The sequence below is a fragment of the Crassostrea angulata genome, chromosome 9 (genome assembly GCF_025612915.1).
Source record: "Crassostrea angulata isolate pt1a10 chromosome 9, ASM2561291v2, whole genome shotgun sequence".
NCBI lineage: Eukaryota > Metazoa > Mollusca > Bivalvia > Ostreida > Ostreidae > Magallana > Magallana angulata.
Genome location: NC_069119.1, coordinates 28,290,780 through 28,313,894, shown reverse-complemented (window position 1 = coordinate 28,313,894; position 23,115 = coordinate 28,290,780). Strand labels below are relative to the sequence as shown.

General features: G+C 34.5%; 1 protein-coding gene across 1 annotated transcript; it reads left to right on the top strand.

The window, feature by feature from the left end:
* The first annotated feature begins 4,525 nt into the window (after nucleotides 1–4,525).
* On the top strand, nucleotides 4,526–21,939 carry LOC128162546 (splicing factor 3B subunit 1-like). The gene is made up of 22 exons (XM_052825782.1): nucleotides 4,526–4,682; nucleotides 5,125–5,321; nucleotides 5,681–5,770; nucleotides 6,178–6,295; nucleotides 8,028–8,101; nucleotides 8,516–8,912; nucleotides 9,411–9,587; nucleotides 9,880–10,145; nucleotides 10,440–10,640; nucleotides 12,200–12,301; nucleotides 12,731–12,997; nucleotides 13,441–13,711; nucleotides 14,075–14,220; nucleotides 14,605–14,751; nucleotides 15,076–15,201; nucleotides 15,704–15,925; nucleotides 16,132–16,314; nucleotides 17,458–17,636; nucleotides 18,017–18,202; nucleotides 18,747–19,019; nucleotides 20,354–20,570; nucleotides 21,120–21,939. Exons 1-22 carry the CDS (start codon nucleotides 4,661–4,663, stop codon nucleotides 21,276–21,278), a joined length of 4,020 nt encoding a protein of 1,339 aa, XP_052681742.1. The 5' UTR covers nucleotides 4,526–4,660; the 3' UTR covers nucleotides 21,279–21,939.
* Nucleotides 21,940–23,115: the final 1,176 nt, after the last annotated feature.

Here is a 23,115-nt window from a genome sequence, read left to right as displayed (position 1 = left end):
GTCAAGCTATTTATGCGTTTTATTGTGTCGTTTTTTTTTCACTAATGTTCATGAACTCTTATGATCATAAGATTCAATGTTTCCAAAGTCCAAAATACTTATATAATATATTTAATTTGTCCACTTACATTAAAACATAAATTTCTACACATTTTAAAAGGAGAAGGATTAAAACAGTCGCACGTTATTACTTCCTTGCAATATGAATATTTTTGCGTCTAATAATCGGAGCAAATCCTTCTATTGTTGTGTTGTCCTTTTTCTAGGTTATCATTTGTAAAACGACATCATTAATATTTTCTTATTTTGCCCTTTTACAGAAAACTAAAAAAAAAACCTGAAAAAAGAGTAATGCGCAAAAAAAATGAATTACGTAATAAACCGAACAATGATAAGCTATCTCCCTTAAGTTCATTATTGCATAACAGCATTTAAAGCAGGTCAAACACCATGTTCATCCAAAATAGTTGACATAGTCTTTTAACTCTATCACGTGAGATAGAGTTATACACACGCACATTAAGATTGACGTTTACACATCTTTGAAGAAATGCACTAAATAAACCTTTTTTAAGAAGGATGAGTGGGCAGCAAATTATATGCACCCATCAGATTTATCTTGTTCAAATTTAGGAGAATGATATGCCTTTATAATTTATTTAATAAGTAAAGAAAAATTCCAAATATTTATGCTTTAAAAATTGAATATTTTCCTATGCTTTTATAGTGATACAGAGCTTTTTTCAAGGGGATTCGATACAATCTTAAAATAGCCATGGCCCATGATTATGGAGCAGTCTTAGACTTATATGGTTGTCAAAACGTGTACACTGTCGTATTGTCTTTTGAATGAAAACTATAAAAATGATATGCTTTTAAAATGTGTTTCTATTCAAGTATGCATTGAATGCTTTTTTTGGATGCCGTTGGTCCTTATTAATTTTGTCTACACATCTTTGGTGTGTTGTAGGACCGACGACATCCAGAAATAAGCATTTAATGCAGCTTATATCTAAAATTCATATTGATGTTTCTTTGTATGAATTTTTAGTGTATCATTGCTTTTAAGCCATTATATATGCTCTTAGTCAGCGATATGTAATTATACATGAAACAGCCTTATTAACATGCTATTTAGTTTGCTTCCGTGACTAAAAACATACTGCCAGAAACGTTTTTGTGAAAATCGTTTTTATTAGGGAGTACAAATGTAGATATGATTTACTTATGCGTCGTGAATAGGTTGTTAAGAGGTTTTTTTTTTTTACAGAAAAATGAACGTTGCAGATTTCCAATGCAAACAAAAGGGAAATTAGCATTGAATGTAAATATATTACATTGAGAGTTACAAATTTTAAGCGTAATTTAATGATTTTTTTTTTAATTTGATGAATGATTGAAATTTTGATTTGAGTCTAAATAACAATTATTCATGAATAAGTTTCTTTTCAGAAGGTTGGATATTTTAAAACTATATGAATTTCTCTGAAACAGAGCTCTATTAATGATAATGGAACATATTCAAATTTTAAATTCTTTGGATTTTTTCTTCACTAAGTAAATAAATATATAGTTTATGACCCAAAATATATTATTCATTGAAAGTTTTATTGTAAATCTTAATTATGAGTGAGTGAATTCTTTTTTGCCACCTAGCCTTCCTAGTAACAAAAAAAAGGCTAGTACAAATATACTTTGGGTGTGTTTAATATCATTAGAATATTTAAGGTAGACCCACCAGCTTTCGTGTCTGTTTCTCTTTTTATGCAGCGTAATAAATTTCTGATTATATGAAAAATTTCCAAAATGCGAAATTTTGTGATTTTTGTTTTGGAAAATAGTATAAATAATAAATGTAATATATTTTGTATATTTTTGCAGAAAATCAATAAGACTTTTTTTCATTAAACGACTATCATTAGAATGATTAGATTTTCTTAAATTATAACCTTATACCCCGGTATAATACATTTTGGTTCACAATTTAATAAATTATGAGATTATGCTTCATTGTGTTAAAATTTAGCTGTTGAATTTTTGGACATTGTGAGCTTAAGATCACTGTAGGAAAATAAACATGCAAAGGTATAAATATTTTGGCCTCTGTAGTAAGTTTATAAGTTGTTTTAACTGTTTAAATAAAACAAGTTTGGTTTGACATACATTTCTAAAACGCTGGGTCTAACATAAGTACGGTCATTGTCTCAATAACTAAGACATGTTATATACAAGTATCTGCTGTTTGCATTTGTTAATTAAAGTGTATTTATTTTATCTAGCTTTGTTATAATGTCAATAAATCACCCCTTTTGAGCACTTGTTTCTTAGATTTCTACAAAAAGAAACACACAGAAAGTTACACTGCATGTCTGTTGATATGTGTTTTATACGTTTAATAAACATTTATTAATAAATACATGTATTTATAATTCTTCAGAAATTAGATTTAGACAAAAACTTAATCATATCAAAAATTTAAGATTATATATTTTCCAGTTTCTAATGATAAAATTATATATAATATCAATATTTTAAATGTTTAGTGTCGTAAAATCAAATGCATATCAAGTTTATACTCGCCAGTCCAAGTTTTAAACTCATACAGATAACACTTGTTTGCTTTGATTCATTTTCTAGAGTATACCAGATATGCAGCTGACGCTAGGGATTTACTCTTCAGTTTCAGTTTCGATTTCGTAAAGTATACGTGCTACACAGTAATCTTGCTTATTGACAAGGTTACGTAATTTATCACGTGTCTCCTTGTAGTTTTGTCAATCTTTAAATCTCTTGTATTTTAAACTTTAAAAAAATCAATCTTCTGTATTTTAATTTTTTTTTTTAATTATAAAACTCTCTCTCTCTCTCTCTCTCTCTCTCTCTCCCCCCCCCCCCCCCCGAGAGTCCTATTCAAATTCAATGATAGTTATTCATCTTTTAAAACACTTTCGCACAATTTGAGGTTTTTTTTCTATCTTTTCTTCTTTTTGAAGAACTTCAATGTGTATCTTAGGCATAGATGCATTTTTCGAGCAACAAATAGAAACAGATACTGGTATTATATCAAAAATATAAAATGAAATCTAGGGATTTTTTTTTTTAATTTACAGATAAGTCCTCGTGAAAACGGCGTTCATCAAGAATTTTGTTGTTTATGATGCGGTAATTTGCAATGAATGAATTCATATATGTAACGAAAAACACAAAACAGTGACAAATTTGAGCTCAAATCATGTTTAAGTAGTTTATTATGGGCACGTGCATGGATTAAAATCAAACCAACAATTTAAACAACTTAGTTTTTAAATGTGCTAAGTAATTATATTGCACTGTAAGTAATATTATCTACATGTATATTAACTTTTCACATGCGGGACATTTTATTTATTTCCAAAGGGGGATGTTGGAAAAAAGAAATCCCCTTAAAAGCATAAAATATGAAAAATATTCACATAGTTTCTTCAGTAGTCAGGCACGTAGCATCAGGGGGGGGCCAGGGGGGCCTGCCCCCCCCCCCCCCCACTTTTTCTCACAGCAACTAAATTTTTAAAATTTACATATAAAAAATTGAATTATCAAGTAGCTGCCCCCCCCCCCCACTTTGTTGGAGGATGGAAAAAATTGATATGAAAATAAGGAAATTATGATTGAAATTTAAGTTATATACTATGCCAAAAAATTCAGATATCAGGAAAACCCATTAGACCACTTAAATTCTTTAATTGCCAATCCACAAGATTGTTCTGTACTTAACGTGCGTCATGACATATCACAACATTAATTTGTTTTGCTGAATAATAAAAAAAATATAAAATGTGATAATTAGAGGGCTGCCAAAGATGGACATGAATAACAATGGGGTCAGATGAGACAGCAGTTACTATTAATGTGAGCAGAGAAACTTTTTTCTCTAAATTTACTGAATGTCCCGAACTTTCAGGGTTATTTCGATTCAATAAATTAAGTCACTGTTTCAAATATTGATTTCCACTTTCTTCTCCTTAATGACGATAAATTACCGTGGGAGCCAGTGAACTGTACAAAATTTGAAACTTGTATCAATCTTGCAAATCATATTGTAATTATTGCATGCAATGACCCTATGTCAAAAAAAAATTAACATATATCGATCGTCATTAATTAACGAGAAGAATATTAACAATATTTATAAAGATACTACTTATTATGTATGTATACTGTTTGAAACTTGTTTGAAAATTTTGACCGAAGCGCTAATTATTCTATACGTACTACTACTAATTATAGTGTATTATACTATGTAACGTTACTTTTAATTTATAAACATGTATATATGTACGTGTATCAACAGAACTGTGAGTCCCTGAATTAACGTAAATTTTGCACACTTTGCATTGTAACAATAAATTTCAAAGAATAAAAATTTCAAACTTTCTTAAATACCTCATTTATTTACAAATTAAAGCTTCATGCATATCTCCATCGTTTTCACGGAGTCTGAATTGCTAATACAGGGTTTCAAAATGACGGGCGCTGGTTAGACTAAGACCAAAATAACAATCGCATCCTCTCGGGCCTTTCCCATAAACTGTAAAACAACCCAAGGGGTTGCGAAAGTAAAACGTCGGGAAAGCGTCGCAATGCATTGTGGGAACGATTAAGAAAGAAAAAGATAAACAAAATGGCTGCCCTCACACGGGAAGGCAAGTCAATTTTGATCTTAGCTAATTTAAAACAGCTTACAATAGTAATATTGACAAGGAATTGTTACAATGTATTGTTTTGTTAATATCTAGAAACATCCGTTGTTATCAGGCGTGAATACTTTCTTGACTAATGCATTATGTTTTGTGTCGGCTTACCATTTTACCACATGATTTTATTTAAAATCTGACATTTTAAATCGACGTATTTAACACGACACAAACTTCCAGATAACGAATTATAGAGAAATCTCATTTTCTTGTTTGTTAAAATTGATTAAGTTGCATTTGCTGTAATCAAATTCAAAATTGATCATGATCAATTTAGTCACCCTTGAAAATTAAAGCATTTACTATTGCAAAAACTTGTTTGATTGATTTGATAAAACTTAACCTGCATTTTCAATTTGTTAATATTGCAATAATTTTTTTCATAAAACAGCCATTGAGGAAGAAGTGCGAAACATTCAAAATAAGAAAAAGGCCTTAGAAACCAAAGGCGTTGAGTTGGATGAAGAGGAGGCAGAAAGGGTCGGTTTGGGGGCAACAGGCCATTATGACCAGGACATTTATAGCAACAGTGGAAAGACGTCCCTTCTTGGATATGACACATCCATTGCAGCAAGCGAGGAGAGAGATGTAAGTATTGGAGAATCGGTTTTTTAACTTACTAAATCATAAAGAAAACATTAGAGACGCCTAACTAAAATTTCTGTTTTGGTAAGAGACATGGTATATACCATATTGTTTATTCATTGTTTATTGTTAAAATGAAACATTTCATTTTGAAAGAGAATACAGTCAGCCTGATATATATATATATATATATATATATATATATATATATATATATATATATATATATATATATATATATATATATATATATATATATATATATATATAAAATTTACTCAAATCTAACATGTTCAAGCATATATTTTCGAAGCTTTTTTTATATGATTGAAGTATTTTTCTAATCATGTACTTAATTTTAGGATGAGGACGACTCGAGCACAGTCTTTCAACCGAAGATGTCGTCTTACACAGCCCCACTCAATTTCCTAAACGACACACTGAATGACAAGGTAAGAAAGGAATTGTTGATTGGTAAAAATAAAAAAAAAGTTACATTTTATGCTTTATTAAAAATTAGAAATGATTTTCAATCGACTCTCTATTGAGAATCTTCACAATGACTTTTTCCTGAGCAACAATAATATTGAATGGGTTTTATCAATCGAAAATCCATCGTAAAATCATATCATGGGATGACTCCCACAATCGACTACCCTGGGCAAGGCAATTAGAATCAAATGAAAATGCATCATTTGACTGCACATAGTGTTGTTGAATGTCGACTGATTTTTAATTTTACTTGCAAATCGGAATCTAGGACCCCTTTGCCAGCTGTTACATGTACTTCACAACTCTGGGAACTGCTCAGTCGCAGCTTGTAGAATATGTGGTTTAAAAAATTAACTTTCTCCCACAGGATTTTGATCCCATGCAAGAGCACAGACCACAAAGAGTTCGAGACAGAGAAGGAACATACAGAGCTCAACTGAAGAACAGGATCATCTCCCCTGAGCGTTACGACCCGTTCGCTAATGGTCAGTATTTGTCCAACTAAACTTTGTTTGTAAATGTCTTGTGTATGATCATCTTCAAGCATTAAGTACATGGATTACTCTTACACTCTGAAGAACAAGATAAACTAGAGATTGGGTTTTTGATTAATGAATGACTTACTGGAATTGAGTAGAAAATAAATAATTTGCTACATATTAGTGTACAGTATGGATTTGTAATTTATTTAATGCTTGAAGACGAAGACGGGTATATATACTGTTTTGGTAGTATATTTACCTGGATATTTTTTTTATCGATGATTCATGTTGATTGTCAGTCTTGTTATAGTTGCCCATATGACGTTACAGAGACATTGGTTTTATTGTCATTGATGTATATACCTCAGTCCTGTGCAGTATGATAGGTTTTAAATCGAATGGTACATTTTACGGATTTTCCTTACTGTGTTATGTAGGAAAGTAGAATTATGACCAAATATTTTTTAACAACAGATAGCCAGACTTGTAACATGCAACACATTTGATAGAAGTTCAAACCTTTTGTTTCAAGATAGCAATTTCTCACCAGGTCACCAAAATCAGCAATTAAAGTTAAAAATTTTTTGGCAGTTATTAGATAAGATTACAATGATTTTAAAGGCTGAATCAAAAGGCTGTTATGTCTTTTGTAAATATTTTTCTTTGTATAGTTAAGACACTGTCTGCAGATTGTGTGGAAAGGGAAATAGTTTGGTTTTGTAGGACATTTATTTGATATATGTGAAGTTTAAACATGTCTCATCTAGAAATTTGTTGGAGTACAGAGCGAAATTGTTGAATTTTAATTTTACTTCATTGTGGATCAAAGACATGTTTATTCTGGAAATGAAAAAAAATGTATTGTAAAACTTTTGTCATTACCATTTTTCCCTTCAACAAAACTCGAGACTAATAGCAGTTATCTTTCCTTTGACAGCTCTTCAGGAGAAATGAGCAGATATTGTTGACGAGAATTAGAGAGGTTATCTAAAGAAACACTCTGCAGTCAGAGTGAATAAAGAAAAAAAATTAATTGACAAAAAATGAACAATTTGCTTCAAAATATAATGAGCCTCTGCATTGATATTTGAAAAATGCAAAATCCATGTTTTATTTTAAATATTGCACAATATTTTTACTTTATATTTTTTTTTATATGAAGTTGGAGCATTTTTTACATATATTAGGCTTGTATGTTGATAGACTAATATTAATGGACGACTAATTTTAGGCCATGCTTTTCTCCGTTGACTGGAGGCACCATGTGACCCTAGCCGTAGCGTACGTATGAAAAAGATGTGATGCTATACATTGTATTGTGTAGAACTAAATGATGTGTGCATACATTGGTCTACAGATGTGAAATGATTAATTTCATGTCATGTACATCTCCCAAGAATCCAGATGACCAATATGTGCACACATGAAATGTTTCCATGGCAGTTTGACAAAAGGCAGAAAAATTCATATCTAAGACAAACTGAGAATGTGTGAGCTCTAGGAAGGAAATATCATTTTAAAGTTTTGGGGGGGGGGAGGGGAGAAGGTGATCAAATGTATTTGACTGCATGAGTTGAAATCTTTGCTCTTGAAAAAATTACTTAAGCTCAACTGATAGTCAGCTTTTGTCAAACTCCATGAGAAGAAAACGTGTCTTGATGAATAGCTCATATGAACTTTACTTATTATTGTTCATGTCACGGCTTCGCTGTGACATTCTGCTTTCTACTTGCAGGCGGAAAAACCCCTGATGTCAACGACAGAACATTTGCCAATGTCATGAGAAGCTCTGCTTTGGACAGAGAAAAGGTATCTTTATTTTACAGAAGAAAAAACTATTGTATGCGGAGTAGAATTAATGGAAATTAGAATATTGACCAAAACAAACGCTCATTGCAATTTTCTTTACGTTTATAAATTGAGAACTGATATTCTATGTAAAAAAATTATTGTATGAGGAAAAGAGTTAATGGAAACTAATCTACATGTATTTACTAAAAATGGCATTCATTTTAGTTTCCTGATTATAAATATATATCCATAATTGATTCTTTATGAAGCAATTTGTTGTATGTATGAATCTAACATTTGAAAAAAAAAAAATTATGACTACTTGAATGTTTTTAATCAGAACTGATATTTTATGGAGTAAATTGTTTTTAAGAAACAAGTTGTTGAGAAAATAAAGAATGCTAACAAATGCTAAAATCTCTCTTTACCTAGGATGCGTATGAGAAACAAATAAAAGAGAAAGCGAAAGCTGGGGAACTGCGTGTGGTGAATGGCGGCGATGCCCAGAAAGCGGCTGCTGCAGCCGCTGCAGAAAAAAAGAAACGCCGTTGGGATCAAGCCGCAGAAGACTCTGGGGGGAAGAAAGCCAAAACGTCCTGGGAGTCTGCTGAGACCCCCTCCAACACACGCTGGGATGAAACTCCAGGCCGAAAAACGGGGGCTGAAACACCTGGCGCCACTCCTGGTCAGAGTACAAGGATGTGGGATGCCACACCTGGTCACCTGACCCCTGGAGCCACCACCCCAGGGAGGGATGCTGGTACTCCCGGGCATCAAGCTTCTAGCGCCAGGAGGAACAGATGGGATGAGACTCCCAGAACCGAAAGAGGTAAGGCCAAGTATTCCAAGGAATGTGTTACTATTAGTATACATTATTAATAGTATGGAATCATTAGAAGTCGTGGTGGCTCAATTTTCATGGTATTCGTGGGTAGCCATCCCCACGAATTTATATCATTGACCAAAAGCAAATTTAGAACGAGTTATCTTTTTTTACTGAAACTGAAAACCGACGCATCCACAAAATTACATCCCCACAAATAAGCAAAAAAAATCCACAATCCATTAAAATTGTTGAAGTTAAATGATTCCACAGTATGCTAAGTTTAGTTTGTGAATGATTATTGTTGATTTTATAACATGTAGTTATTTTCTTCTTTTAACATATTAATAGATGTTTTACAATTTTACAATGTTTTTACATTGTACATGCAATTTGATTTTACAATGCTGTTACATTGTACATGTTTGTAATTTGATTTTGCAATGTTATTACATTGAAAGCTACATGTAATATGATTTTACAATGTTATTACATTTTTTACAGAGACTCCCGGACATGGCAGTGGGTGGGCGGAGACCCCTAAAACTGACCGGGGAGGAGACCTGATACAGGACACCCCCACCCCTGGGGCCAGCAAGAGAAGGTCCAGATGGGATGAAACCCCTGGGGCACAGACCCCCTCAATGACCCCCAGTGCAATGACTCCTAGCATGACCCCAGGTAAGCCAATGTCTGAATCTCTCTGTTTTAGAATTGAAGGACTTTTTCTTGACTAAGCATTTTTTGTCTGTATATGTGAATTGTATTGATTTTCTTCAAAGTAATTTTAGGGTAAAATTGTGAAATCTTGTTTGCTTTAGTGTTTTAAAACAAATTTATTTTTAAAAGAGTTTTTAAGTTTGTGAAATTATTGTTCATTATAAATACAAAAATGTGAAATCTCATATTAAAGTATCTTGGCTCATTAAGAAACAAACTTTGCCTCTGTGATTACATTCAAATCTTTTGCCAGGTAATCAGACACCTGGAGGATCAACTCCAAGTGGTTTCACCCCCGGAGGTTCCACCCCCAGTGGGTTTACCCCAGGCGGCATCACCCCAAGTGGGACAACACCTACTGGAGCCAAAGCTATGGCGATGGCCACACCCACCCCAGGTCACCTGATGTCCATGACCCCGGAGCAGCTACAGGCATACACCTGGCAGAGGGAGATAGACGAGAGGAACCGCCCCCTCTCCGACGACGAGTTGGACTCGCTGTTCCCGCCAGGATACAAGGTCAGTTTTTAGGTGGCATTTTTCTTTGGCAATGATGTACTGATGTAGAGTTAAAGGACTTCTTATGGACTGATAGAGAAAGACACATGTTCATGTACAAAAGCTTGTGTGGTACAAATAAAAAGAAAGTGTTATGCCTTTGGAAAACTTCAATTAGAGTTATTGTACAACTTTAAGAAATATTGACTTTTATTTGTCTAAGAAATGTTGACAAACAATTGGTGTGAACGTGGATCAACTGAAAATTACAAGAATTAATTCACATTAACATTACCTTCGTTCATTGAAATCCAGGTTCTCCAACCCCCTGCAGGGTACATCCCCATTCGTACACCAGCCCGTAAGCTGATCGCGACCCCCACCCCCATGGCTGGGACTCCGGCCGGGTTCAGGATGCAGACCCCCGACACAAAGACCCAGATTGTGGACATGCAGCCCAAGGGGAACCTGCCCATGATGAAGCCAGACGACATGCAGTACTTTGACAAGCTCCTGGTAAGTACCTAGTGTAGAGAGTACTTAAAAGGGGCTGGATGGTCGTGATAATTATAAGACTAATATATTGATCTTTTAAGAAGAAGAAGCTTGTATAAAAATGTTAAGAAATATTCTTAAGAAGAAGAAAAGAAGAGTCTTTATGAAAATGTCAGAAAATATTCAAATTTTAAAGCTAGAATACCGTAATGTCTCGTGTATAATACGCACTCGTGTATAATACGCACCCCCAAAGTTGACCAAAAAATGGCGAAAAAACAGCAGGTCCTATGTATAACACGCACCCAAAAAATGGCGAAATCAACGGCCGCCATTTTCCCCCAAACTATCGATGTTTCATGTTAATTTTATAATCCATGCGCAATTTCTTTAATTTTGAGATCGGAACATAGCACAGACGATGAAAATCGACGGCCGCCATTTTCCCAAATAACTATCGATGTTTAATGATAATTTTTTAAACCCAAGCGTAATTACTGTAATTTTGTGATCGGAACATGGCCTAAGCGATATAAGAGTCAAAGTTCTTACAATTTTAATTAAAAAGGACGGCATGATTTACATGGGCGGTATCAAATATCATTTGACACTTCGTAAAGAGTTTCTTACAACATCGGAGAAGTAGAAGATCATCATACGTAGAGAAGAACGGCAACCGAGCTTAGTGCTTAAAAGTAATAATGTTTGCAGACATAAACCAGAAATGATTTAATTGATTATTTATAGTCAAACCCTTTGATTGTTGTTTGAATAAACATTGTGAAGAAACGTACTTAAGTCGTATATCTTCATTATCAAGTCGTACAAATGATCGATGTAATTTTAGCAGTGTCTATGTTAAAGGAATAACTTTTAACTGCATAACAGGACACAAATAATTAAGTTTAATAAAATCAGAATAATTGCCTATCTACATGCACTTGAAAACACCCTGTGAAGTCCGACACGATAGAGGTGCATGCTTCTGGCATCGGAAATTGTTAAACAAACATTGACCACGCGCCGAGTCAACAGGTGGCTGCTTACGTAATGGCGAATACACTGGCGATATTTAAACTTGTTTGATGCAAGAAATAGTGTTAAGAGAGGATAAATATTTCAATACATGGGGGAAAAAAACTAAGAATAATGTATTTCTGATGCAGTAAATTTAGTATACACTCATTCAATTTGCATAACACGCTATATCGGCAGTCACTACTCCCGTGGTATCAAGAATCACGGCTTGAAAAAATGGGGTACAATTTTTGTCCTGTATATAACACGCACCCCCCACTTTTGATCAAATTTTGGCTGAAAAAGAGACATTACGGTAATGAAAAGTAATGTGAAAATTGACTTTATGGTCAAATTTAACTGGTACAGAGGTGAAAGAGTAAATGGAATAAAGAAAAATGGTTGCTGTCACACCTCTTGGACAAACATTATGTTCATATGGAAAGATGGAAATATTTTATAAATCTCTCTCTCTCTCTCTCTCTCTCTCTCTCTCTCTCTCTCTCTCTCTCTCTCATAAGTGTACAGTTGTTTAAGCAAGAGGTAAACTTTGTGTTCCTTAGGTTGAAGTGGATGAAGAGACGTTATCACCAGAGGAACAGAAAGAGAGAAAAATCATGAAACTTCTTCTTAAGATCAAGAATGGAACTCCTCCAATGAGAAAGGTAGGACTGTGAAAATACAGAGTTCAAATAATTCACTTTATAGCCAAGTATGTGTAAGTTGATAATTTACTACTAGAGTTTGCTCTGCTTCCAATTTGAATATGACAAGACGAAGTTTGGAAAATAAATATGCATATTTTTCAGCTTATATATTTTGCTTTCAATAAGGAAAGTAGACTTTAAGAAAGATAAGTTAGACTTCAATAAAGACAGAGTTTACAGAAATTACTTTTGTCATACATGTACATAGCAAAGAAGGACAGTTTTGAAAATTGAAGAAGTTTATTAATGCCTCCTAAACTGAGATGTAAAAAATTTTGTAGGTTGCAAAGTTTACAAATATTTCTCTACATATTCATTGGCTGCAACACTGTTGTCATTTAGATTTTTGTTCAAAAGTTTCAAACTGCAAACTTCTTTTTTCCATAGGCTGCCCTCCGACAGATCACAGACAAGGCACGCGAGTTTGGGGCGGGGCCGCTGTTCAATCAGATCCTGCCCCTCTTGATGTCCCCGACCCTGGAGGACCAGGAGCGTCACCTTCTGGTCAAGGTCATTGACCGCATCCTGTACAAACTGGACGACCTGGTGCGGCCCTACGTCCACAAGATCCTGGTCGTCATCGAGCCGCTGCTGATCGACGAGGACTACTACGCCAGAGTGGAGGGCAGGGAAATCATCTCTAACTTGGCAAAGGTAGGCACTTGTTTATTTACTAAGTGTACCTGATATTTTACTTGTACATTCAACATTATTATGAAATAAAATCATATGGACACAAGATCATGAACTGGAATCGAAGTGAATAAAGAAATTTATTTTCTGAATTTTTGTATTTAATTGTGTCAAAAAATTCAAACATTCCTCCCTTTGTGTGGTGTTTTTAGATACATGTGTACAAACTTACAGTCTAACTTTCATTGAATTATTTACTTTATTTTATAAGTCTTGACTCATTAATAAGTCTTTTCATCATCATAATAGATGAAATGTTGTTGCTGCTCTATGCTTAAACTATAGATTATGAAACAGTTCGATATTCCAACTAAAAGCATCTTCAAGATGAATTGATCTCATAAATTTAAATCAAATGGTAAAATTTAAGTATAAAAAAAATATAATTATTTTTTGTTTTTCAGGCTGCAGGTTTGGCCACCATGATCTCTACAATGAGACCTGACATTGACAACTTGGACGAGTACGTCCGTAACACAACCGCCAGGGCCTTCGCTGTCGTAGCCTCGGCCTTGGGGATCCCCTCCCTGCTGCCCTTCTTGAAGGCCGTGTGTAAGAGCAAGAAGTCATGGCAGGCCAGACACACAGGAATCAAGATCGTCCAGCAGATCGCTATCCTCATGGGGTGTGCCATCCTCCCCCACCTAAAGAATTTGGTAGAGATTATTGAACATGGTGAGTTGGAAAAACCATTCAAAGTTTTGGACAGTTTATAATGTAAGAGATATCATACAGGAAAAAGAATTTTTGAATGAGAGAGAAATCAAAAATCAAATCCAACATTTTTTTTTCTAAATATGTGAATAAAGAGAAAACAGTCACACATCAATATTTTTTTTATTGATTGATTAAGAAGAAATATGAAAAACAAAACAAAAATTTTTGAGGTGTTTTCAAACAGTTAAATGTTTACTCTGTTGCATTGCTCTGGAAAAAAGAACTAGTAGTTAATTTCTGCATACAGTTCAATTTGTACGGTTTAGTTGCTGTGGAGACTAATGAACTGTATTGTACTATATATTTTGTACCCTCCCCTAGGACTGGTGGATGAGCAGCAGAAGGTACGTACCATCACTGCCCTGGCCCTGGCCGCGCTGGCTGAAGCTGCCACCCCGTACGGTATCGAGTCCTTCGACAGCGTGCTCAAACCACTGTGGAAGGGTATCCGACAACACAGAGGAAAGGTAAGGCTGATAGTGTTAGTGTTTAATTATTATTTGTGTTAGTTTGATACTACAGCCGGACTTCATTATCCTGAAATAGATGAGACTGTAAAAACTTCTAGATATCTGAGTAATCGAAATATCGAGGGTAAAATAGAATAAAATAAGTGGTTTGGACTTATAAATCACTTCAACATATCCATTTGCATTTGAGATATCAGTGTTCGAGATGTCGTAGGTCAACTGTAATATATTCTATCTGGTTACTTTAATGATGGTCTAATTTTTGTTTGCTATCGGATACATTTTAAATTCGCACACCTGTGCATATTTTAAATGCAAGTTCCAAGAAACAGAAAATACAAAAATGATTTGGTTTTGTACATGTTATGTTGTATATCTCAGGGTCTGGCTGCCTTCCTGAAGGCCATCGGTTATCTGATCCCTCTGATGGATGCCGAGTACGCTAACTACTACACTAGGGAAGTGATGCTCATCCTGAAGAGAGAGTTCCAGTCTCCTGACGAAGAAATGAAGAAAATCGTACTGAAGGTAAGGGAGAGACACAAAAAGAAAGCAGTGCTATCATATACAATTGTGAACATGCTTCATTGTATTTTTGAAAAAAATTTACCACTCTGAAGAAGCGGTCTTGATTTGTGTGTATCACTTTTTGTATACGCAAGAGTAACCATCATTTTCATTTTAGAAGCCTTGAGATTCATATGATTTTAATAAATAATTAATAGATTTGTTGATTTGAAATCAGTACATGTATTAAATTTGTGGTAATCTCCATGTACTGTTGGTATAAGGTGTTATTATATAAAGTCATGTACATATTTGTAATTTGTGTGTCATCTTTTGTTAAAATAGGTGGTGAAGCAGTGCTGTGCTACCGATGGTGTGGAACCCCAGTACATTAAGGATGAGATCCTGCCCACATTCTTCAAACATTTCTGGAACCAGAGGATGGCTCTGGACAGAAGGAACTACAGACAGGTCAGTCCAATCACATGATTTGGTTTGACAACATCTTTATTTTATTTAGGAGCCATCTCTTTCATGTATAAAAATACCCGTATCTTATAAGGGAATAAGTGTAAAATTGTTGTTTTAGAAAATAAGAGAAAAGATAGAAGATTGAGTAATCTTGTTCCTTAAACACAATTTAAAAGAGGTCGTTTGGGGAGGAAAAACCTTGGGCTATTAAATTTGTAAGGATTTAAATTGTGGCAATTTGAAAATATTTGATGCAGTAACTTAGAGAAAAATGTCATTCAAATGCTAGTACACAATGATTTTATCATGTGTATGGTAAATACTAAGGGTGTTTTTTTGTGAGGATTCGAATATAGATGTAATAGCTACTAAATTTTGATTCAGTAATTTCCGGAGAAAAATGTTATTTTTATACATGTACTAGACAGTTGAACATTGTATCATGGATAAATTAGGTAAATCAATATCATGTATTTCAAACTGACGCTTGTTTATTTTTCAGTTAGTGGACACCACTGTGGAGATAGCCAACAAGGTTGGAGCAGCGGAAATCATCCAGCGGATTGTGGATGATCTGAAGGATGAGGCAGAACAGTACCGGAAGATGGTAATGGAAACCATTGAGAAGATCATGGGGAACCTCGGAGCGGCCGACATTGACTCGCGACTGGAGGAACAACTGATTGACGGCATCTTGTACGCCTTTCAGGAACAGACCACAGAGGTAACTGGTTAAAAAAATCTCCTTTTATAGGAGACTTATTCCAACAAGGGTTATCTCTCTTGATCTATTTGCTATAATGATCGAGGAAATTAATTGTTCATTGAAGTGCAATATCAATGTCATTTAAATGAAATCCATGAAAATTGATGCCAAGGAATATCTATGAAACAACAATATATAATATTGTGTCTGTTGTTGATTTGCAGGATGTGGTGATGTTGAACGGTTTCGGTACAGTGGTGAATGCCCTGGGCAAGCGGGTGAAGCCGTACCTGCCACAGATTTGTGGTACAATTCTGTGGCGTCTCAACAACAAGTCGGCCAAAGTCCGACAGCAGGCCGCCGATCTCATCTCCAGGATCGCCGTCGTCATGAAGACCTGTCAGGAGGTTAGTCATCAGATCGTTTGTTTGATCAGGGACATACAATGTATGTATAAATAGGATAGGGCAACTTTTACATTCCCCATTGTACTTTCCAAAACAAGATCAGGGACATGTATACTAACGAGATAGGGCAACTTCTTCATAGCTATGTTTACTTCCCAAAATATCACAAGAGCCTAACTCTATAAGTAAGAACAACGTTCAGTCTCAGTGAAATATGTTGATTTTGATCTTGTTAATAGGGATTGCTTTTGGTTGAATTTCAAATTATATGTTGCAAAATGATATAGATATAAAGAATACAAACATCAATTTTTATGTTATCTTGGAAATAGGGCTCAAGTGGGCTTTTGAGTTTTAAAAACCTAATCATATTTATAACCAGATAATTAAGGGATATCATAAAGTACAAGCAACATTGTAGGGTTATTTTATGATTGCTTTTTGATGGTAATGAATTGTTACATATTTAATAGCATAATTGATATTTGAAGTTTAAATTGACCTTTAAAATTTGGTATAACAAGACTTGTGATATCCCTTAGTTAGTACATATGTCCCTAGTTTGATGAACTGTAGGAGGTAAATATTTGTTTCAGTTTAAAATCATGTTCAGTCTAGGAAAGCCCTAACATAAGTTAATAAGATTACAGGCATGTGTATAATAGATAGAATTATTATATGCCCATAAATTTTTCCTTCTTGATACTGTCAATTTTACAGAATGTGATCCGATTTTCCAGATCACCACACTGTGGTTTTCCGATTCTGTATCACGTTTCTCTGAAACTGATGATGTAGAACACATTAAATAACATCTGTATTTAACGCATTTAAAAGGCGTTTGTTTCAAAATAGCATTGTTATATAAGTAAACATCATACACTTCATTTTAAAAGCAAAGTTTTGTAATTAAAACTTAAAAAAAAAAAGGGTATATAAAAAATTTACCATTATAACAGTAACTTGATCTAAAGAGCTGGATCAAGTCTCGTTGCCAGACACCGATCGGCGTCTCATTTGATCTGATGATTCGTGCCTCTCGACGTGATCCGACACTTTGGATCAAGTTACTGTTATAAAATTATATATTTATCACACTTTACAGGTTATTCATAATTTTACTTTAAATTTGTTTTCCTACAGGAGCGGCTGATGGGTCACTTGGGAGTGGTGCTGTACGAGTACCTGGGAGAGGAGTACCCCGAGGTACTGGGCAGTATCCTGGGGGCCCTGAAGGGCATTGTCAATGTGATCGGAATGACCAAGATGACTCCACCAATCAAAGATCTCCTCCCCCGTCTCACCCCCATCCTCAAAAATAGGTCTGTTCAGTGTGATAATAAATACTATCATCAAATAAATTCGTCAGTGCCTTTTCACAATGTAATATGAAATGCACATTGTTATAAACCTGATGTAAAATTTGATGAAGGCCTCTTAAAACAAATCACCAGAGATTCATTTGATTTGACTTGATGTGAGTTTGGTGGGGAAATTACAACATGCAGAAATTGAGTCAGAAACTATGCCCGACGTTATTTACAATTACTTGAAGTAACAATTGCTAAAAATGAATGAAGCAAAAAAAAAAAGATTTACACACATTTATATACCCAATTTTTAAAAATTTTGGTTGATGTGGATGCACAGTACATCTGTTATGCATGCTTAATTGATTATGTCTCTGTTTTTTCGTTGACAGGCACGAGAAGGTACAGGAGAACTGTATAGACCTGGTGGGTCGGATCGCTGACCGCGGGGCCGAGTACGTGTCTGCTCGCGAATGGATGAGGATCTGCTTTGAGTTACTAGAGCTGCTGAAGGCTCACAAGAAGGCCATCCGTAGGGCAACCGTCAACACATTCGGCTACATTGCCAAAGCTATTGGGTGAGTTCTGTTTAAATTACAGACTGGCTATTTAACATACATGTAGACTTGTAAAATCGCTTTTCTATGATACAAATTCATAAAACAACATTCCAAACTAGGTAACCTCAGAGTGACCTATTAACCAAAATATGAATATACATAAAAATGATAGCCAATCAGATCTAAGCTTCTTAGATCAAGTCTTGAAATAGTTTAATAGCTTTATCTCCTACGACTCTAATGCTCAGTTGTTCATTTTATGCCAAGATGTATTTTTATAGGCCAAAATTGTGTATAAAATCTCTTCAACCAAAATCAGTCAAACTTCAACACAAACTTAGCATCAATTCATGTACTTTGCCATGACTTTATTTACTACCCAAGACACCTCAGGCATCTAGGTTTATAAGTGTTCAAACAACCAGCCAAGATTTCAGCAGCGATGAGTTCATTGGCTTATCGCAAGGTCACTCAGGTGACACTACAGAAAATGTTGTTAGATATTGTTGAATTAACATATCGTGTTATTATATTATTTAATGTGGTGTAATTTGTTTTCCAGTCCACACGATGTGTTGGCCACTCTCCTCAATAATCTCAAGGTTCAAGAGAGACAGAACCGAGTGTGTACTACAGTTGCCATAGCGATCGTAGCGGAGACCTGCTCCCCCTTCACCGTGCTCCCTGCACTGATGAACGAGTACCGAGTGCCCGAACTCAACGTTCAGAACGGTGTGTTAAAATCCCTCTCATTCATGTTCGAGTACATCGGAGAAATGGGCAAAGACTACATCTACGCGGTTGCTCCACTTCTTGAAGATGCTTTGATGGACAGGTAATTTTATCATTCTATACTGGTACCCCACAACTCTATACTAGTACCGTGGATACCTTATATGCATGGATGTCAACTTTCATCGATTTCCTAGTTGAGTTGATCTATGAAATTAAATGTTCATTGAAGTGCCATTTTCGATAGCTTGTTGTATTGATATAGTCATTGTCTTCCAATTTACGTTTCCTTGAAACTGTAATATTAATTAAATCTATGGAATTTGATGCCCACAAATATTGTTAGAACCACTCTAATCACATCTTTTAGTTACTTGTACTTGATTTCAATTCTTGGATTTCTCATATATTAAATCTTATGCTTACACATATTCCACTCAATTATTGAACTAAGAATGACCGAATCAGAATCTTATGAAAACATCGAGGTATTAAATATAAAAAAAAGTCTCTTTCTTTTGTTTATGTTGATTCAGTGGACAGAAAATTTCATTTTTCTTTAGTGATGGGCCGATTATCGCCGACAATCGAAAGTCGGTCGCTAAATGTCTCCCGATGTCGATGATCAATTAAGATTTTCATAATTTATTATTTAAATTTTTTTTGTATAAAAACGTAAGTTACGAAAATTCTTCGTACGACTTGACTTTTTTCAAACATCAAAACTGAAATAGGTTTAAACAAAATGTCGGCGCGATGTGCAAGTCTCACGTACGAGGCAAATGCCACAAATCAAGATCCCAACAATAACATGACTCAGGAAATATTTCCATATCCAAATACAAACTTTAAATCCACGGTGTGGAGGTATTTTGGATTGTTGACTTGCTCATTTTCTTGAATAAAAACCTTGAAATGTACTGGTGAAACATTGAAGTGGTATGTCATGTGACTCGGCCAGTAGTAAACTTTCTAGTCACGATGTTTAAATTTCAAATTGTTTTGGTTTAATGTTTTTAAAATAGGATTTGAACTCTGAATTTCAAATTAATTTGTTATATTTTAAATTGTTTATGTTTATTGTTTGAAGTTTGAACTTGTTCCTAACTTCCTAGTCACTATAAATGGTACTACAATTCCTAGTTTTCTTTTATTCTAACCAGGTGCAGTAAATATACATGTAATAATATATAAATTTTATTAACATATTTGATTTATTTGAAAAAATATTTAATAATTTTAAACAACTGAAACAAGTATATATTACTGTATTTACAGCGCAAGACGCAAGTTTTTGTTCAGAGTTTCATTAAATTAAACATAATTTGAAAATTTTCGATTATTTAATCGATTATACCCTTTTGATTATTTCCGATAATCGATTATGAAAATTTTCCGATTTCCCATCACTATTTTTCTTTTTTTGTTCATTTGTAGAGATCTCGTGCACAGACAGACTTCAATGTCAGCAATACAGCACATAGCCCTCGGGGTTTACGGCTTCGGCTGTGAGGATGCTCTCACTCATCTGTTGAACTATGTGTGGCCAAACATTTTTGAGACGTCCCCTCACGTTGTTCAGGCGTTCATGGGCTCCATTGAAGGCATGAGGGTGGGAATCGGTCCAAGCAAGATTTTACAATATGCCCTACAGGTGAGGACTATAAAAACAACTCTTTTTGGGGTGGGTGAAAGGATATGAGGGGGGTGGGGGCTTGAGTTTTCTCTCGAATGAGGAGACCCTTGCAGTCATGGGCATGTCCACAATCATATGATAATCTTGCAAATAGTAAATTGTTCTCATTCCGTTGACATTCAGATCTCATTCCTTTGACATATAGATAAATATGATAAATGTCAGTATTTTACTCTATGATATGAATATTAATTGTAATGTACACAAAGAATTCATTTTATTTTATTGAGTTCTGGGGTAGGGGGGAGTCATTTAAAGTAATAGTTAGATCATATTACCAGTAAGTAAATTTTTAGTAATTAAGAAGGGGCCGAGTAAGCAAATGTTTTAATGATGTAACAGGTGTATTTAAAATCAACCAACACTAGAGTGGGTCTGTATTTGATAAGGACACACCTTAATTTTGCACTCTTCAACGGTGTCTTACTTCAGGATTTAAAATTTCTCAAAATACATGCTGAATAGTAATTTTCCTATTCATCAGCACTTTCTTTTAATATTTTTCAGGGTCTGTTCCACCCAGCCCGTAAGGTGCGAGACGTTTACTGGAAAGTTTACAACACGGTGTACATCGGAGCCCAGGACGGAATGATTCCCGCCTATCCCAGGGTTCCTAACGACCAGAAGAACAACTACGTCCGCTACGAACTGGATTATATCTTATAAAGGGAGATTACTAGCAGCATTTGTGCGACTTTGCTGTCCTCGTTCTATTTTGTGAAAGAGAAAAAAATATAACACTTAGACATGATGTCTGGAGACAAAAACAGCAGCTTGTTAAAAGTAGATGTGTGTTAAACACTCTATTGATCGTGGACAATGAGGGATTTAGATTTATTAAAGTTGATTTAATGTAGTATGAATATCATTCAACTTTTAAAAAAAAGGATCCGCGTCCACTGTGTTTCATTTTGTACATCTTCATTTTCTTCGTCAGTCTATCGTGAAAACAAAAAATTGGCTCATTATGTTTGAAATGACATGATAATTGGTGATTCCAAACAAAAAAGGGGAAAGTGTCTTATAATTGTGATCTTCATAGGTTTATTTTTTTCATTCCACAGACATATAATAGAGATTTGCTAATACATTGACGAGTGATGTATTATTATTCACAAAACTGAAATACCTTAAGGTCATCCACTTCTTCACCCTTTCATCTTTCAGACCTAAATATTTATTATCTTCGACAGTGGTAATTATCTGAAGTTGATTAAAAGAGCCCCGTTTTCTTTCATGTAACGTGGAGAAAGTTGTGAATTGATTATGTGTCAGTCATTGTAACATGCAATTTTGTCGACATGAAAATAAACGCTAAATCATCAAACATTGGTCTCTTGGTCTTTATTTATAATGAATTTATTGTGCTATGCTAGTATCTCATGAAAATCTAAGATTACCAAATATATAAAAAAAAATCATAAAGTTGCTGTTGTTATGATTGTAAGCAACATAATATGCAGACTTGTGATAACTGAACAATTCTGATTGAATTGAAATTAAAAATCTCTCTCTCTCTCTCTCTCTCTCTCTCTCTCTCTCTCTCTCTCTCTCTCTCTCTGAGAAGGGATATTTATGTTTGCCAGATGAGGTCTGAGGCAAATTTTCGGTAATGTATTTTGTAAATTTAAGAAATTTTATTTTTTCGGAAGGGGGGGGGGAGGGGGGAGGTCCGGATTCGCACATGCCTCGTAACCCCCTCGAAAATTTTTCCGCTCTCTGCGCATGAACTGTACAGCTTTTTAGAATTTTCGATTAGCTTAACATAATTATATGCTATGCTGTTTGAGCATTCGTCCACATTGTTTTAGAAATACAAAAAGAAAGTGTCAACTTCAGAATCTAATCTCAGATTCAACGCACTCTATGGCAGTATACATGTATATGTCTAAAGATGTTTTTTAATTTTTTTCCATAACACATTGATATAATTGTTAATGTTAAATGCTACGTATGATTTTATGTGAATGATAATTAAACACGGAACTGGATCAACGCAACTTTATTACACATATAAGGTGGATTTAGGAAGGGACGTGTAACCTTTCGTGAAAACGTGATCCAATTAGTCACATACAATCGTTTGCCTTGCTACACAGAGGCAAAAGCCCGTTTTAACATTAATTTCAATGTTACCATAACCTATTAATTACATTGAAATTAATGTTAAAACGGGCTTGGCACCTTTGCCTTGCTACTACATAAATCAATGAATACCGCAAGCGTAAAAATGTAGTTCTGTGACATGGTTTAAACACCCGATACATGTAGTAATTTGATCGTGCGCTGGTTCAACTTGGTTATGACATATATAGCTCTAAGTACATGTATACATTTCTTATTTATTCCTGTAAAACTCACGTGCAGTTCTTGCACACATATACTAAGTACACGTGCCTGTTGTCAGATACTATATGCTTTAAGATTTATATAATTAAAAGCATACTTTAATAACCTGATTAGGTTTTAACTAATATATTGATTTATGTATTTTAAAGTTGTT

Bases quoted from the DNA above. Each gene is read 5' to 3' on its own strand.
- LOC128162546 (XM_052825782.1), top strand. From the start codon at position 4,661: ATGGCTGCCCTCACACGGGAAG. The intron at 14,221-14,604 runs GTAAGGCTGATA...TGTATATCTCAG, and splicing joins TCCGACAACACAGAGGAAAG to GGTCTGGCTGCCTTCCTGAA. The intron at 15,926-16,131 runs GTAACTGGTTAA...GTTGATTTGCAG, and splicing joins TTCAGGAACAGACCACAGAG to GATGTGGTGATGTTGAACGG.